This window comes from Drosophila serrata, unplaced genomic scaffold, assembly GCF_035046125.1.
Source record: "Drosophila serrata isolate PLE 108 unplaced genomic scaffold, ASM3504612v1 contig_362, whole genome shotgun sequence".
NCBI classification, from domain to species: domain Eukaryota; kingdom Metazoa; phylum Arthropoda; class Insecta; order Diptera; family Drosophilidae; genus Drosophila; species Drosophila serrata.
In genome coordinates, this window is record NW_028257260.1 from 2,177,990 (window position 1) to 2,194,894 (window position 16,905).

At 30.4% G+C, this 16,905-nt stretch overlaps 3 protein-coding genes across 3 annotated transcripts; all 3 read right to left on the bottom strand.

Moving 5' to 3' along the window:
- Positions 1 to 967: 967 nt before the first annotated feature.
- Positions 968 to 2,352, bottom strand: Gr10b (Gustatory receptor 10b). Its single transcript, XM_020942349.2, has 3 exons — positions 2,122 to 2,352; positions 1,320 to 2,045; positions 968 to 1,126 (listed from the first exon to the last, which is right to left on the bottom strand). The coding sequence occupies exons 1-3, from the start codon at positions 2,350 to 2,352 to the stop codon at positions 968 to 970; spliced, it is 1,116 nt and encodes a 371-aa protein (XP_020798008.2).
- An 887-nt stretch (positions 2,353 to 3,239) lies between these two features.
- Gr10a (Gustatory receptor 10a) lies at positions 3,240 to 4,716 on the bottom strand. The gene is made up of 2 exons (XM_020942348.2): positions 3,643 to 4,716; positions 3,240 to 3,398 (listed from the first exon to the last, which is right to left on the bottom strand). Exons 1-2 carry the CDS (start codon positions 4,714 to 4,716, stop codon positions 3,240 to 3,242), a joined length of 1,233 nt encoding a protein of 410 aa, XP_020798007.2.
- A 1,767-nt stretch (positions 4,717 to 6,483) lies between these two features.
- Positions 6,484 to 8,120, bottom strand: Or10a (Odorant receptor 10a). Its single transcript, XM_020942293.2, has 5 exons — positions 7,579 to 8,120; positions 7,214 to 7,401; positions 6,861 to 7,150; positions 6,606 to 6,758; positions 6,484 to 6,534 (listed from the first exon to the last, which is right to left on the bottom strand). The coding sequence occupies exons 1-5, from the start codon at positions 8,115 to 8,117 to the stop codon at positions 6,484 to 6,486; spliced, it is 1,221 nt and encodes a 406-aa protein (XP_020797952.2). The 5' UTR covers positions 8,118 to 8,120.
- Between the last annotated feature and the right edge of the window lie 8,785 nt (positions 8,121 to 16,905).

The window sequence follows — 16,905 nt, forward strand, 5'->3', positions numbered from 1 at the left end:
ATCACTGCTTAAATATTTATAATAAGCTTGCATTGATTTTAATAAGCTTTTTTAGCAATGTTTCTCACTTTTTTGTTTAATTTTTTTGCTGATGTTGAATGTGAAATTTTTCTAATTTAATAACCTTTTTGTATAAAAGTTTGTATAAGTTTATATTTTACAAAGGTGAAAAACAAACAAAACTATAAACAAAAAATGTATGGTGATATTTTCAATAAGATATTGAATGCCATATTTTAGTCAACATATCAATAGACTTTTTCTCTCTCTACATCTCAACTATAGATTCGACTTCTTTTGAGTTTTAAAAACAAGCTGTTGTTCTTAACAATTTTTGTAATTTACAGTTCAATTATTTTCACACTTTTTTAATGCTAAGTAAATTTTAAATAAATATAATTATATTTATTATTATATATTTTCCTGTAGCTCCTTCACGTTCTATAGCAAACCCAATTCTGAATGAGTTTCGTGACTTTTCTAGTCAGCCAGAAACTCACTACCTTAGATAATCTTTATTAATTTTCTTAATTAAATTGATAGAGTGCTGATTAGTTTGTTGAAAGGATATCGTGTCAGTTATATATCTTCTATAGGCCCAGACAAATGACGAAACGATTTAAGTTTTTACCCAAATATCTGTATTGTATAATTTGTTATTTAATTTCGTTCTGTCCCAATTTTAACCCATTTTTTCTTCCATTTAATACTAAGAAATATCAAAATACTCAGGGATAACAACGAAAATTAATCAAGGATAATAAATAATACATAATAGTAATTCTAGTTGGTTTTCTTTGTGAGTTAAGCCTTAGTTTTAAAGTCTTTATTGAAAATTTTCTTATGTACACTTTGTAGTAAAAGTTGTTATTAAAAATATATATGAGATGATGGTTACTCACATTGAAATCTATTACAAAAAAATGTTAGTATTATAAAAATATAAAATATATACTATATTACAATATTATACATGAACATAGCCCATTTGTATAATAATAATTCCATAGGAAAGACTGCTGCTAAGCAGAGCGAAAGCACAGCGCATGTCCATTCTGAACAGACCAAGGACCTTTCTATCCTTTGAAGCTTCTCTAATAGCTCGTCTCAGGATAGATAGTTCCCACTAAAAGTAAAATGGGAAGAAAGTATAAAGAACATTAGAAATTATAATTTTTGTAGACTTTTTCTATAAAAGATTGCCTACTTTTAGGCTTCACGGTGCCCACAGAAACTATAAGTCCTTGCAGCTCTGTTATAGACTTTTCTTTATGAAAATAATTTGTATTTTATGATTTTCTTTAAGTACTAAATCTCACCTGCCTTTCGGCTGCCTTGGCATCTTGATCACACACCTGTGGACTTCCGCATAGCCTCTTTTCCTGACCCAACAGGTGTTCACAGACAATCTGCAGGAGCAAACAGTCCGAGAGCTTCACCACCAAGGATATGGTGCTTAAGATGATCTTCAGGTTAGACAGACGCAGTCCCACATCGTCCTGTCGCTGGATAATAAAGGCATAGCCCAAATAAATGGTTCCCAAGTTGAAGAACATCTGGAAGAGCAGGCTTGAAGCCACCAGCCAGGCAAAGATTCGATGCACCTGTCTTTCCAGGAACAAGAGTCGCTCCTGCCTCCTCAATTGGGCCATCAATTTACCATAAGAATCCTGCTTCTGCTCACTATTTAAACGAAGAGCTTCACTAAAATCCAGGAGGAGCAGGAAATAGGCAAATAGAGCCGATTCCCTGACCACTGAGCTGTACACAAAATAAATGTTGGCCAGGACATCTGCTATTCCCACCGTGCGCTTTCCCAGGATCATAAGGATGCTCAGCACAAAGTTAAAGTTGTGCAAGTAATTGTGAACCTTGCCAAAGAACACTATGTAATAGAAACGACTTTGCTTCTTTTGGCCCAAATCCTGATCTAATATATCCGATAGTTCGTTGTATATCTGGCACACCTGTTTTTCGTATTTTAAGCGCACAACTAAATGAATTATCAAAGGCAGTAGTTGGAAGATCACACTGCCCTCGCTCATCTGTTTATACAGATACAATAAATATAAATAAATAGAAATAAATATATATAAAATATTTTAATATATTCTCATATACCTGAAGCACAAAACCCTGTCGTCGAAAGGTGCCTTTGGCAAAATACGCTCGGGCATGTCCCCAGAAAGGAATATATAGTCCCAGGCCAATGGTCATCATTAGCCAACTGTAGGTTTGCAGGAACCGAGAGTGCCTTAAACGCTTGTTATATGAGTGGGAGGATAAGCCCAGGATAATGACCAGACTCATCCAGCAGCGAAGGATCAGGCGGCACAACCTGCGAGCTCGCATTGTGGTTAATAACTGAACTGGTTCTGGCAAGGACGACGACCCATCGTGCGGAAAGGAAAGCGTTATCTATCGAGGACTAGGTGCTTATCTCGGAGGGAGTGACATTAAAATGGCAACTAAACAGGACACGCCTCAGACGATGGGGATATAATACCTTTTACCATTATTAATATAAACTATTAGGAGACTATTAGTTTATTATTAGCAACTTGATAAGTCAAGATTCAGACATTCATTTGTGACGTTGTTATACCCTTTCTTGTACCCTTTTACTTATTACTCTTTCTTTATTTTGAAAATAATATAATCAATAAATTTTGTATTACATACAATAAATGACAAATTTCAAACTGTAATACATATTTTCTTGTATAATTTTTAAAGCTACTATATTTAAATAACTAAAAAATATTGATTCTTGGGTATATATTATATTATTTTTATTAGTATAATTTGTTATATTTTTATATTATTTATCTTTTCTTATTGAAATTATATATATTTATAAGCTTTTCTTAGAAAAAGATACCACTTAATAAAAGTTTTTCACAGATAAAAGGATATACCAAGACAAAAAATCTTTTTCAAACATTTACGAAAGTTATCTATAAACTTGCATATATGAAAATATGTAAGAAATATATATGAAATATATGATGATAAGCCCCAATGAACACTTAAATCTATAATTTCTTAATTATAATAATTTATATTATATATTAATAGGTTCTCAAAAAACTTGTTTTTTCATTTTTAAACTTGATTTCTTTTAAGTTGGTGTTATAAATTCGTTAACTTGATATTTTTCTGGTGTCTTATATTGTTCATATATATTTTTATGCATATATATATGTTTTCTTTTATATTATATGTTTTCTTTTAATTTTCTATGACCTTTTACGTAGATAAAGATCAAATTGTACCAAGGTTATGAAGTACGAAAAGGCAGTGACAGCAATAAGATATACCAAACGTCGATCCAAATGCAAAAGACCACAAAGCATGGGAGGTTGGCAATTGAGAAGTTCCAGGGAAAAGTGTTCTATCTGAAAATCGGAAAAAAAGGGTTTTTTAAATAGAAGATTGATTATATAAAATTTAATAAATAAATTAAGAAAAAGAAATCAACTTAAGAAGAACACTGCAATAACTTGAACGGAGCGTCATATAAATGATTTGTTGTGTCGAGTTCAAAAGAAAGGTTTTGAAATATTTTTTAATTCTCTTTGTAAGCAAAATTAATTAGCATTTTTTCTTTAGTTTCAAATAACTTTAAGCTATAACCCTTACCTCCCTGGTTAGCCTCTCATCCCAAGTTGGCGGCTCTGCAAATCTCCTCATGGTTAGACCCACTCCCTCCAGTTCCAGTTTGATGTGCTCATTGACCAGAGTCACTATATAGGTATCTATATAGAAGCCAGTTGCATAGGCTGAACCCACAATGACCGGAAAACTGACCTCGTCCAGTGATTGCTTGGCCAGCATATGGAAGAGCGTATAGAAATTGGTCAGATTATTGATCAAAGTGCTCAACATGAGTCCAATTAACTGAAACTGATGCATCCGGAAGCTCTCCTTCTGGAGGCCATTAATCTCTGTGCAACGTCGTCGCAACTCCTCGAGGCGATCACTGAGCACACAACAATGTTGCAAGAGCATCCCTCCTGGCCTAAGTCTCTCCATTTCCTCTTGCAACGATCCCAATTGGAGGTTCAATTGACGATAATACTTCAACACCGAGGCATTAATCCAGTAACAATAATCGGCCATATTTTCGGTGTAATTCCACAAGACAAAGGCATAGATGGCAAAGTGAACACGAACTCGACTGACCATACCCTCCTTCTCACTATCCTCGCCATATTGTGCAAATATGCCAATCACTTGGATCATCATCATCAGATTGATCAGACAGAACTTGAAGTACATGAAGAATTCGAAAGGATCCTTGGGCTCACTAGGAGCATCCTTAAACTCTTGCTCCAAATGCATCCTCTGAAGCGTGCACCTTTGATTGATTGCCTCAAAATGCACTGTATTTGCCACATATGTCACAATCACTGTGGCATACTTGATGGCCGTGTTGGCAAAGCTCACATATAAGAGCAATTGCAACCGACGGTCTCTGGTATCGGTGAGAGTGCGAAAATGATAGCCAAAATATCCAGGTAACACCACAATCAACAGCAAACTGAACAGGTGACCCCATAAGATGAGTAATACCTTTACACTGCGCTTAAGACGTCTCTGGGGTATATAATCGATTACCACTTGGCCATAGATCACGGCATAGACATGTCCATACTGATAGAATTTAAACTCATGTCGATCCCAGAAACTGGACTCTCTAGCCGGCTCCGACATTCCGGTTTCACTTTCTTTGGTCAACTAAACATGGCCAGAAAAGGTAAACAACAAACAAACATCTTTTGTTCTATCTAGTTGCGTGTGTATGTTGATTATTGGAGATGAGCGATAGAATAGGTTTCGAAAAAAAGGATAGCGAAAGGTATGGAAAAATACAGTTTTCCCCTTCAATTGATTTTTTTATTACACTACACCCAGTGAGAGTTTACTTCATGTGCTCAAGGAATTCATAGGAATTTCATGTGTTACAGGAAGCCTTCCCGTTCCATCATGTGGTCAGCAAAAGACTCAGGTAATATCCTTTGTATCCTTCAGTATTCCTTGCTTAAAGGGATATTTCAATCTAAGAATTATAATTTAAACTTAAACTTTAAAATAGCTTAAAGAGTAAAAGTAAATATTGAAGTAAAAAAATATATAAATAAGAAAGGAAACTAGCCAAATTGTATATACCCTTGCAATATTCAAACAGCATAAATAGGGTCTAATTGTAAATCGATCAAAATTAAGCTTAAAATATTTGAATTCCTTGAATCAATATTTATCGTTATTTTTCAATGACAATTTTTTCAAAAAATTAAAGTTTTATAAACTCATAACTAAGCCAAAAAAGATTTAATTTTACTGCGGAAAGTTGTCCCATGTTCGTTTTTATTAGGTTAATAAATCTGCATACTAAATGTTAAAATTAAAATTTGTGTAAGTATTTAGAAAATTGTAACGATGTAACCCCTTATCTTTGTTTTTTTTTTTTAAATCAACAACATTTTTAAAATTTAAGTTTCTAGACTAGATAAACTCGTTTGTTGATGCTGATCACGAATATATGTGATTAATAGGGTCGGAAATGATTAGTAAGTTTCTATGACCAGTAAATAATTATGAACATTAAGTATCAATGAACATCAAGTAACTATGATAAACAAATAACAATGATCAGTAAGAATCAATGAACATTAAGTAACTATGAACATTAATTATCTATGACCAGTAATTAAGTATGATCAGTAAGTATATATGACCAGTAAGTATGAATGAACAGTAAGTAACTCTGAACACTAAGTAACTATGATCAGCAAGTATCTATGACCAGTAAGTAACTATGATCCGTAAATAGCTATGATCAGTAATTAAGTATGATCAGTAAGTAATACTTACTAAGTATCGATAACCAGTAAGTATGCATGATCAGTTACTAACTTTGAACACAAATAAACAATGACTTGCAACTTTTGTAACACAACACATATCTGATACTGGCTTGGAAGCAGTCACTTCGTTCCGGGGATGTTAAAACAAGTTGGGAATCATAGGCACGGCTGTGCGAGATTTCTTTTGAAACAAATTTAAGCTATTTGAATGAAACTATGGAGTCATTCTTCTATATAATTTTACTGGTATATAAGTCAAAGCATGGCGAATCGGTGGACTATATATATACATATATATAGCTGCCATAGGAACGATCAGAAATACATATATAGCCATGGTAAATTGCCATTATAAGATAACCTACAATTTCGTGTTAAATTTTATGAAAATCGGACTACTATATCATAAAGCTGACATAGGAACTATCGTTAAAAATAGAGGAAAATGAAAAACGGTGAATGAAATGAAAGCAATTATTAATTTATTGTTTTTTAACATAAATATATATATAATTTATATTGTATTAATTATAGTGATCGAATTTAAATCTCTCTTTCTTGTTAAAACATAAAATCTACAACAACTGATCTCTTTTTTTCCATTTGTTTTTTTCTATTGAAAAGATTTGACCAAGGCAATTATTGAACCCGAAGTCTGTAGAATCTAAAATTATATTATATATAGTATTATTAAATCTGCAATATTTTAGTATATACTTTAAATTCTTAACTTACCGAAGCAAATGTGGCCAATGAAGGTGAAAAGAAGGGCACTGCCATGCTCAAGGCTCTCTGTGATCGCAAAATAAGGAGCAGGACCAAACGCCTTTGTACGGGGGAAAATAGATGCCAAGGACAGGAACCCATAACTCTGGATAACTGAACACTCTATGAAACATTAACATTAGTTTTAAGAAAATCTAGAGCTTACTTCAAGGTCTTAATGATTTAATCAAATGAATAAAATCATGTTCCCTGATCAAAACTTACACTCTCAGCCACCAAAGTTCCTCCATAACAATAAACCAAAAGTTGGCTTAAAGCTGCAATTGTATAGGCCACGTAGAGAAGAGCTCCTAAGCCATTAGTGCCTACGGTTAGTAAATTAACCATACTAAAACCTATAACCATTCCAGCGGAAACAAAATGTGCCAAAGTTATAATGGCATAACGTTTTCGAAAAAATTTGGTTAAGTCAATTATAGAATTATGTTTAATGATTATCGAACGCATTTCCTGCTCCAAATTATAAAGCTGCAATGGTGAGAGCTGCAAAAGATCTTTAATAATGTGAAATATATATTAATTTATGAGATGGTTTTCTAGGATTTAAAAATATTCACCTTTGTAGGGCTTAAAAACGGCTTGAATTTCGGCTTGTAGAACCTCGAAAAGCGCTGATATATGGGCACAAAACTCAAAATAGAAACCATCACAGCCTCCAAACATAAAGATGGTCACATATCCCGTATAGGCAATAAAAATGTAGGTCAAGGGGAAAAAGGGAGATCTCAAGAGAACTGGTGGCATGCTGTGGAAATTAAAGTTAAATAATAATATATATAAGTAATCAAGTCTATCAACTAACTAATTTAATGAAAATTAATAAATAGAAATGAATGTAATAACATACCCATATACATTTATATTTAAATCTTAAAAATACCTTAAGAATACCTTAATAATAAATAATAATACCCCCACTCACGTCATATTAAATGGTGTGACCCAAAGTATCTGATCTCCACGTTGCTGCAAAAACAGTACCAAAGCCATTAATATAGGTTTCAGATTGTAGGTTGTACAGGTAAAGAAACCCGTTGATAAAGGCCAGAAATTAATCCTTGCCGCCATCACCGAGTGCCTTAATCGAATGCGACGCTGCTCCGGTCTCTCCTTCTGAATCTCGAAGAGCAACTCCCTCAACCTGGTCCAAATATCGCAGAGATCACTCCTATATCGCAGCATCAGGAACATCTTGAGGAGAGTGACAGCCGAGGTTCCAGCCGGACAGAGGGTCTCCAGTGCCAGAGTGATCTGTTGCTGATCCAGAAAAAGGAGACCAGCATGAAGTTCGGTGAGTACTCCTATTGCCAGGATAACAAAGTGGACAAGAGCACGGAATGGCAATCGCTCCTCACGCTTTCCTGGCCAATAACCCATCAAATTAAGGCTTAGATAAGGTACAGCAAAAAAATACACAGCCAAAGGTTGATTTCGCTTTAAAAACCGGAACCACTGCACCATGATTGAGAGAGTTTTTTTTAACAACTAATGATGTCCTGCGGACAGGAATCTTACTTATAAAGGAAGCGATGCAGGTGAGGCACTACACTGAAGAGAAATATTTCCATTTAATTAAAAGAATCGTAAAGATTAAATGGGATTTTTCCAATAAAAGATAAAGAATATGGTTAAATATTTTATATATTTATTTGTATATTGAAAAGTATTAAGTTTTGATTACTACAATATTTGTAAAAAATATGTTTTCCTAGAATTCAGTTAAGAGAGTTTCTTAATTTATGTTTTATAATAATTTTAATTGTATTTTATTTAAAGAAAATATTTGATCAAGACTTCTTTGTATATATTTAAATTACTAATTCAATTTTCCAATTAAAAAATAATCGTTATTGGTTACTACAATAATTATAAAAAATATGTTTACCTAGAATTCAGTTAAGAGAGTTTCATACTTAACAATTTATAACAATTCTAAATGTATTTCATTTAAAGAAAATATTATAATCAATTCCATTTTATATGTATATAATTCAATAATTAATGAAATTTTCCAACATTTTATTCCAATTAATATTCTGCTTTAATTACTAAAATAATAATATATTAATATGATTACCTGGAATTTAGTTAACAAGATTTCCTTATTTAAGTTTTAAAATAATTCTAAATATACTTCATTCAATTCAATAATATATTTAATTTTTTAAATGTTAAAAAATGAAAAAAATGCTACATTTTCACAAATAAATACATGATAAAAGTTTATAATATTGTCTAATATTTTAATTTGCATTTAATATTATAATATATAAATATTTATATATTTTTTTATTAATATTTTCCCAGTGTAAAAACCAACCTCTAGTTAAAAGTGTATTTCCCAGTTAATTGACTTGTTATGCAGTCGAAAGTTTTTGAGCAAAAAACTTTTCTATAATTACAAAATCCTGGTAAACTCGTGGCTCTCGTTTTGTTATTTATGGCCAATGAAAATTGTTAATAAAAAATCTAAGCCAGGCAACGACAGGCACAAGTATTTTAGACGCCGCCGCCATGGGGAACGAGCCACAATCAGAGCTAATCCATCAATTAGCGTTAGTCGCTAATTTCAGTAATCAAAATACAAACAAATCAAGATTAAGACACTCGGACATCGGACTCGAATAATTCGTGCGTTTTTTTTTGTTTAAATAATCTCGTGGCCCATTCACGCACAGCATGAAGTAACAGGAGCGGATTAAATAAATTTAAACGTTAAATATTGATAAGGAGTGATAAGGAAATATGGTATTTATTTAAATGTAATTTTTAAACATAGGAAAAATATTATATTATTGACTGGAAATAAAAAAAAGTGGAAATCGGATAGTTAAACAAGATTGATGTTTTTCTGCTGTAAGGCAAACCGATTTGTTTAAATAATCTACTTCACTTGTCGAGACTCAAAAGTAATAATAAATAAACTCATAAATTACAGTTTATTATTAGTTTATTTTTCAAGAAATGTAATGAATTTAATTTAATTTTTAAATGTATTTTTTCTACATCAACTAAATCTTTAATATAGAGAACATTTTACAGGGTTTTACTCCCTTAAAGAAATTTATATTTATTATATTGCATTAATTTCAATTGTATTAATTTATTTGTAGTATAAAAAACTTCTTCTCTTTAACTTTATTATCAAAAACAGTTCTTAAGAATTAAGATAAAAACAAAGCAATACACTAATATTTTATTTATTTATTGAATCTATCTTATTTCAACAATCTGTTTACTTTCTATAAATAAGATTGAACTGACATTAAGAGCTGGAGAAATCCCCAGATTTGCCTAAATTTTCCTCAATTTTCTCTTACTATTTATCTGCTGTCTTATCTCCGTCTGTCCTCTTATTTATGTAAAACAAATATAATGAGTTTTATCATGAAGCAAAGCATATTTGTAACTTTTGCTCGACTGTAATCCCGGTCAAAACCAGAAATGTTATGACCTTAGTGAGTCACATTGATAAGCGTTTAATTACACACAACATAGATGGCTTATCACAACTAGAAAAAAATATAGTAACACAAAGATTGGATATCACGTGATTTAATGATAAAAAGAGTTAACCAATGAGTGATTTTAAAGAGTTGGAATAAATATAACTTTAGAGATACCTTTTTTATTAGATTATATATAGAAATAAATATAAATATATTTTAAAGAACATTTTATGTTAAACAAAGTAACTAAAATAATAACTATTAGTAGAATATATTTAAATCTTAAACCCAAAATCCCTTTTATGCTTTAGTTATACAAATTCGCACCTGTCCAAACCAATGCCCAACAGCTGGAGTCATAAATCATGTGTCTAAAACATATTGAAGTTTTGTCAACGACTCTCAGACGAATCCAAGTTGATTTTTGTATATATGTATATATAGTATATATACTTAAACTTAGTATATTTTGCAGGCACACTTAGATTAGCAGCGCACGTTCCTTGGCCAGGTGACGTCAGTGGCGGCGGCACACGGGTTTCAGTTTTTTTTTTGTATTTTTATTTTAGTATTTGATCGAGTTTGAATTATAAAAAAGCCGCGACACCATCGAAGGTCGATAATGGGTGTTGATAAGGTTTACGCCACAAGTTCAGTCTACGATTTTAAGGCAGGTTAGACACATAAAATGACTCAGGAAATTAAAGAAAATTGTATTGAATTTGTAATGTATGAAATTAAAAAGAGCAGCTGATATATTTTATATATTTTCAAAGAAGAAGTAAACCAATAAGTTGTTATAACTAAAATATAGTTAATAAATAAATATTTGCATTGATTTTTATAAGTAAATTTTGGTTCTTTAACCAAGTTTTTGCTAAAATTGTATTAAATTTGTAATGTATAACACTAAAAATATATTTAATTTTAGAGCAACTGATATATCAAAGAAGAAGTAAGCAAATAAGTTGTTATAATTAAGACATAATTAATAAATAAATATTTGCATTGATTTTTGTAAGTAAATTTTGGTTCTTTAACCAAGTTTTTGCTAAAATTGTATTGTTCAAAATAAGTAGTATTTTTTTGGATAAAATTTCGTATTAAATTAATTAAATAAATAAACAACAAGGCGGCTAAATCAATTCTTCCCCTTAGATTGCTCTAAAACAATAAGATACATAACGCCATGGAATTTTTCACCCTCTTATATCGGTGCCAAGTATCAAATGGTACTCAAAGTATTATTCCACAGATGTTCTTCCCTAATCTAAATGGAAAGTCCAGTACAAGGGCATCAAAATTGATATAAAAAACACTAGATGAATGATGATGATAATAATGATAATGATGATGATGGGTAAATTGCTTGATTCGCGGGATTGGGATAGATTTGATGGGCATAATTGCATCGGCAGTGCCGAGTACCAAGCAATTTTTTTTTTTGCAAATTGAATCAACGCCAATTGTTGAAAACGTTCAGCCGTGTTTGCCCCTTTTTTCTATAATATCTTTAGCCTCAGTCCCCCAATGCATTTGCTTTGAGTTTGTTTTCTATTTTGTTTCTTTTATTTTCTCTATTTTTTTTTTTTAATTTTTGTTCGTTTTGTTTTTGGTATAGCTTTTGTTTTTGTGTTGCCACTAAATCGCAGTGCAGCTTCCTAGCAACAGAGCAATTGCTTTACGTCCATCAAACTTAAAACACACACTATTCACATATAGAAAAAAACACACGCACACCCAATGAACAACACGCAACTTGAGTACAGTGATACCTCAGAAAATGTAGTTATTTAAATTGTTTTTATAAATTTTAATTTAAATATTATAAGATAAGTAGTTGTAGTTTTTTTTAACTAAGTCTCTCCAAGTTTCTTTTCTTCTGGCTATATCTTGGACTTTTATAAGATCGATATTTATTGTAATTTTGCTTTTTCGAATAAAGATGCATTGGAAAATCGAAAAAATATGATTTTCTGAATTTTTTCTATTTATTTTAAGGCAACTTAGTACTTAAATCAAGAAAAAACAAAAGTGCAAGGGGAGAACTCTAGATCTGCGGGCTGGAGACACAAAGTTCTATTTAAATTTCCTTTTTCCCTTTTTTTGAATCCTTTAAAATATGTATTCTATCAAAATTTATATTATTTAATATGTTATATATATTTTTTTTATTTAATTTCTTTTAATAGCATTAACTTTACTTTGTACATAATTCAAGGAATACCATATTGCAAAGGGGGAACTCTAGATCTGCGGGCTGGAGACACAAAGTTCTATTTATATTTTTTCCCCCCCTTTTTTTGAAACCTTTAAAATATTTATTCTATTACAATTTATATTAATTAATATATGTATTCTATTACAATTTATATTAATTAATATATTATAAAAATTTTAATTTAATTCCTTTTAATAGCATTAACTTTACTTAGGCATAATTCAAGGAATACCATATTTCAAAGGGAGAACTCTAGATCTGCAAGCTGGAGACATAAAATTCTATTAATATTTTTTGGTTCTCCTTTTTTTGAGATCATAGAATTGTGTGGCTTTTAACAATTTCGTATTATATCGTATAATATATATCTTTTAGTTAAGTGTCTTATTAAAACGTGCTGTTTCTTTACTATTTCCTTTTCTAAAAATTATTATATAGCTTTCTTCTATAGCTCACTGTAACATACTTTGGTGGCCTGACATTATCTGAATTTAAAACAGGGGGATTATCTGTGTAAGGGGGTAACCCCAGTGTCCAGTATCCAGAATTCAATTTCTCTAACCGATCACACTGTTGCATGGCAAGACCAGCAAAAAAATAAAAAATAAATAAAAAATACTGTGTGCACATGACCATTAGATAAGTTTATTATAAATAAGCATGCGGGCTATAGTCAGAAAACCCGAATGCGAATGCCATAAAGAAGTTAAGCAATTCCAGACAGTTTAGAGCATAAATTGCTTAATAGAGTTTATATGCCACAATTGGGGGCATAAAGAGTGTCGCATTTTATAATTCGGTTTCGTATTTTTTTTTTGCTTTTCCGCCAAGCAGCAGACATTACCTATAAAAAAAATAACCAAATATAAAAATATAGCACAAAGTGTCCAGATAAAGTACAAGAACACTAAGAAAGAGTATTTAGTAAATGGATTATAAAGATATAGATTGTTTTTTCTAGGAAATAGGTAGAGAATTTTTAAGTCAAGCCAACTAAGAGCTGAGAAAATACTCCTTTAATTAATTTTCAATTTAATTTTATTCAATTTTTAATACAATTATTGACACTACAAAGTATTGTGTATAAATAATATTTTGTTTGTTAAGAAATTCTTATTATGTATTTTTTTAAATCCTAAAAACTCTTGTAAAAAAAATTTTTCTTTAACTCTTAATAATTAACCCTGAAACTCTTAACCCACTGATTTAATCTACATTTTTTTGGGGGGTCAAAAAGCACAAAAACCCAAGGGGTTGCCTTTCCTTAATCAATTTATATGGCGATGGCGTAGTGCCTCCAATCTTTGGCCGGCTGGAGTATCGATGACTTACGCAATTTTATTGGGGCTCCACAAAGTGGCTAAGCACCAAAATGGGGCAAAAATAAATGGCACAAGTAACAAAATTCACGCGATATAGAGACCGATAATCATCAGTCATCAATAAATTGGCGCCAAACTAAGACCAAGAAAAAGTGATCCACTTTGGATTTTTCTTTTGTAAATATACCCCTTAAAAATATAAAAAAAACTTTTTTAAAATTTTATATTTCATTTACATTAGTTTGTGATTAAAAGGAATTATCTAGGGTCAATAATTATATAAAGATTTTATATTAATTATAAAGGTAATTGATTTGTAATTACTTTGGAATTTATTTGAGTCTTATCACAAATATTTCAAGAGGTTCAAAATCTACGTTAAGAAATAATGTTCATCTTGAAAAATTTTTTAATAATTAGAGAACTAAAACAAATAAAAATCCTTGGTTAAAATCAACCAACAATTGATTAAATAAAATAAATAGTAAAAATTATAATAAAATGCATTTATTTAATACTATTATCCAGTGCAAAATTGTATCCATCCGAACTGGTGACCCCGATATTTTGTGATCCATCATCATTCGGGAAAATTTGGTGCTTAGTTGCAAAAAAAAAAATAATAAAAAAAAGAGTAAGCAAACAATGGGCCTCGATCATAAATTGCCGCTGATGATCACCAATTAAGCTGGCGAAATTAATTCGAAATATGAGACGTGATAATTTCAATTCATTCTTCTCTTTGAGTTACAGTTAGAGATCATCAATTAGTCGTATATATCGATGAGAAACAACATACATACAGCCTTGAGATAAATATAGAAATGGATTAGATATATCAGTGAATACTAATGAACAGAAAAGAAATAAGATAAATATAGGTTCAGCTTAGGAAAATTCTAGACTCCAGAAATTTCGGAGGTCTCCCTGACCCCTAATTCACCTTAAATTTCATTGTTTTTTCTCCTAAGTATTTAATAACTTATATTTAGTATTAGCACTACCTTTAACTACTTATAATTGAGAATCTTATCGACGCCACGCGCCGTACTCTGTTCCATTTCGTATTTCACATTGTTTCGCTGGCATTTAGGGCAGATTCCAACCTCCTGGATTCCTAATCTTGCCCGGCTTTATCATACGCCTATCGAATATTTTGCTATAGCGGACTTTATGGCTTTAAACGCAAAAAAAAAAAAAAAACATTTTTAAATAAAAATAAAAAAATATATGTCTGCTAAACCTAAAAAGCGAAAAGCCTCGACTAATGATATCAAAAGCAACAGGAGACAGACGGCAGACAGAGGCGGCGGGCGACGACCGCAACGCATGCGCAGTTCACGTGAACACAATAAATCAGCTAACTTGGGGAGCGTTGCCAGTTTAGCGAATATTTTCTGGTTTTTGGAGGTGGGAAAAATATTAACTATATTTTAAAATATTTTTAAATATTATAATTCATTTTTTAACTTTTAAAAATATATACTTTTCAAACCTGCTTCGAGTCACAATCCGTAAATAGTTTGATAATATATAAAAGAAACAATCAAGTAAAGTATATAAACTTAAAGCTAAAACTGGTTGTAATGCGGAATTAATTTAGTTTTGTATTATTATACTTCATATATTTTAATACTTCAGTATTTTAAATAAGTTTAAGAATAGGTTTCTTCTGTAAGTCAAAGTATTTGTATATATCCAAGTTTTCAGTCTATATATTATTCGGAATATACATTAATCATTTTATTCAAATTTAAAAAGGAATTTTCCTTTATTTATTAATATTGCTTTATTAATTTATTCTTTTTCCCTATTTTATACATATTCCTTTACTAATTTACTGTTATTATTTTTATTTTATTTCATACTGTAATTATTTATAATTCAATTATTTATTTACTGTAAGGAAACTTGATAACCCTTAAAATACCTTTAATTTTGTACTTCTAAATAACATTCTAGATATTTTAAAGTTGCTTTAACTTATTATTAAAATTTCTTAATTTATTATTTTCTAGGGATATTATATTATTCAAAAAATAAATTTTCGTTTCTCTCATTAACCTTCTGAAAAACTTGGCCAACACTGAATTGGTATCAAGATGCCGCCGACGATTAATAGAAAATTATTTCACGTTTTTCTGCTTGTTTTATTTTATTGTATAAAAATGTACGATCGCCGGTTTATAGGTTTGTCTCCGCATTTCGCGGCTGAATAATATATGTACATGTATTTATGTACATACAATATGTGTGTTAATTGTGCATTTAAAATTGAAATAAAATTTAGCTTGTCGCTTTTTATTTGATATGTTAAATTGATGTTTCTTTTGGGCCGTCTGCCTGCCAGACACCAGACATTTTTATTTGCATTTACAATTTAGATTAGCTTGAGATATTGTTACACCCAAAGAGAAATTATTGTTTTTATAAAGGCTATATCTATAAATATATATTTTAGTTTGGCTATTTTTATAGTTATCTAGAATGGAATAGTCATGTTTTTAGCATTTTAAATAAAAAGGAAAAATGAATTGACAATTTATACCCTTTTTATTATTATTATTTATGTCTCATGTCTAGGGTTATTTACCTTAATAGTTAATACAATTAAATGAACAGTTTTTGAAATTAAACGATCCTTATAATTTCAGAACCTTTTAAGTAAACCTTTTAAATAAGTAAAAATCTATTTTGGGAAATATAAATAAATCTCAAACCTTGAAATAAATGTTATGTAACATGCTTGTTTCTTTTTTAATGCCAAAAAAACTGCTTCCAGAAGCTATAAATTCCTCTTAATTTACATTTTATCGTCTAGACAAAAATCCATAAAACCAAACAGTTAACCCTTTCTGTACGAAACTTGTTTGCAATTAACTTTTTCACACCTTACACGCTCGAAAGCAGTGCTAACATTTTTCTGTGGGCTATATAAGGTTAAATCCAAAAGATAATGGAAAAATGGTGTTACAATTGTTTAAAAGTCAAAAGAGAGCTAAGAGATTAAGTCTACAAAAGGTGTTAAATTTTATATATATTTATAAATATTTATATATTCTTAGATTTACCTTAAAATGTACATGTTTTAAAGCAATTGAAAGCTAAAAATAAACATATATTACATAGATAATTCCTATTTAATGGCATATCTTTTAGATCCTTTGTATTTATTAATATCAACATTTCTGTGGTTTATTTATATTATAAACTTGTTTCAGGGGTAAAAAGGGACATTGCTCCAGTTATACATATCG

Coding starts and splice junctions, on each gene's coding strand:
- Gr10b (XM_020942349.2), bottom strand. CDS start 2,352: ATGCGAGCTCGCAGGTTGTGCCGCCTGATCCTTCGCTGCTGGATGAGT. Junction 2,046..2,121: donor GACAGGGTTTTGTGCTTCAG/GTATATGAGAAT, acceptor CTGTATAAACAG/ATGAGCGAGGGCAGTGTGAT. Junction 1,127..1,319: donor CCAAGGCAGCCGAAAGGCAG/GTGAGATTTAGT, acceptor TTTTACTTTTAG/TGGGAACTATCTATCCTGAG.
- Or10a (XM_020942293.2), bottom strand. CDS start 8,117: ATGGTGCAGTGGTTCCGGTTTTTAAAGCGAAATCAACCTTTGGCTGTG. Junction 7,402..7,578: donor GTCACACCATTTAATATGAC/GTGAGTGGGGGT, acceptor TAATTTCCACAG/CATGCCACCAGTTCTCTTGA. Junction 7,151..7,213: donor CGTTTTTAAGCCCTACAAAG/GTGAATATTTTT, acceptor ACATTATTAAAG/ATCTTTTGCAGCTCTCACCA.
- Gr10a (XM_020942348.2), bottom strand. CDS start 4,716: ATGTCGGAGCCGGCTAGAGAGTCCAGTTTCTGGGATCGACATGAGTTT. Junction 3,399..3,642: donor ATGAGAGGCTAACCAGGGAG/GTAAGGGTTATA, acceptor TCCGATTTTCAG/ATAGAACACTTTTCCCTGGA.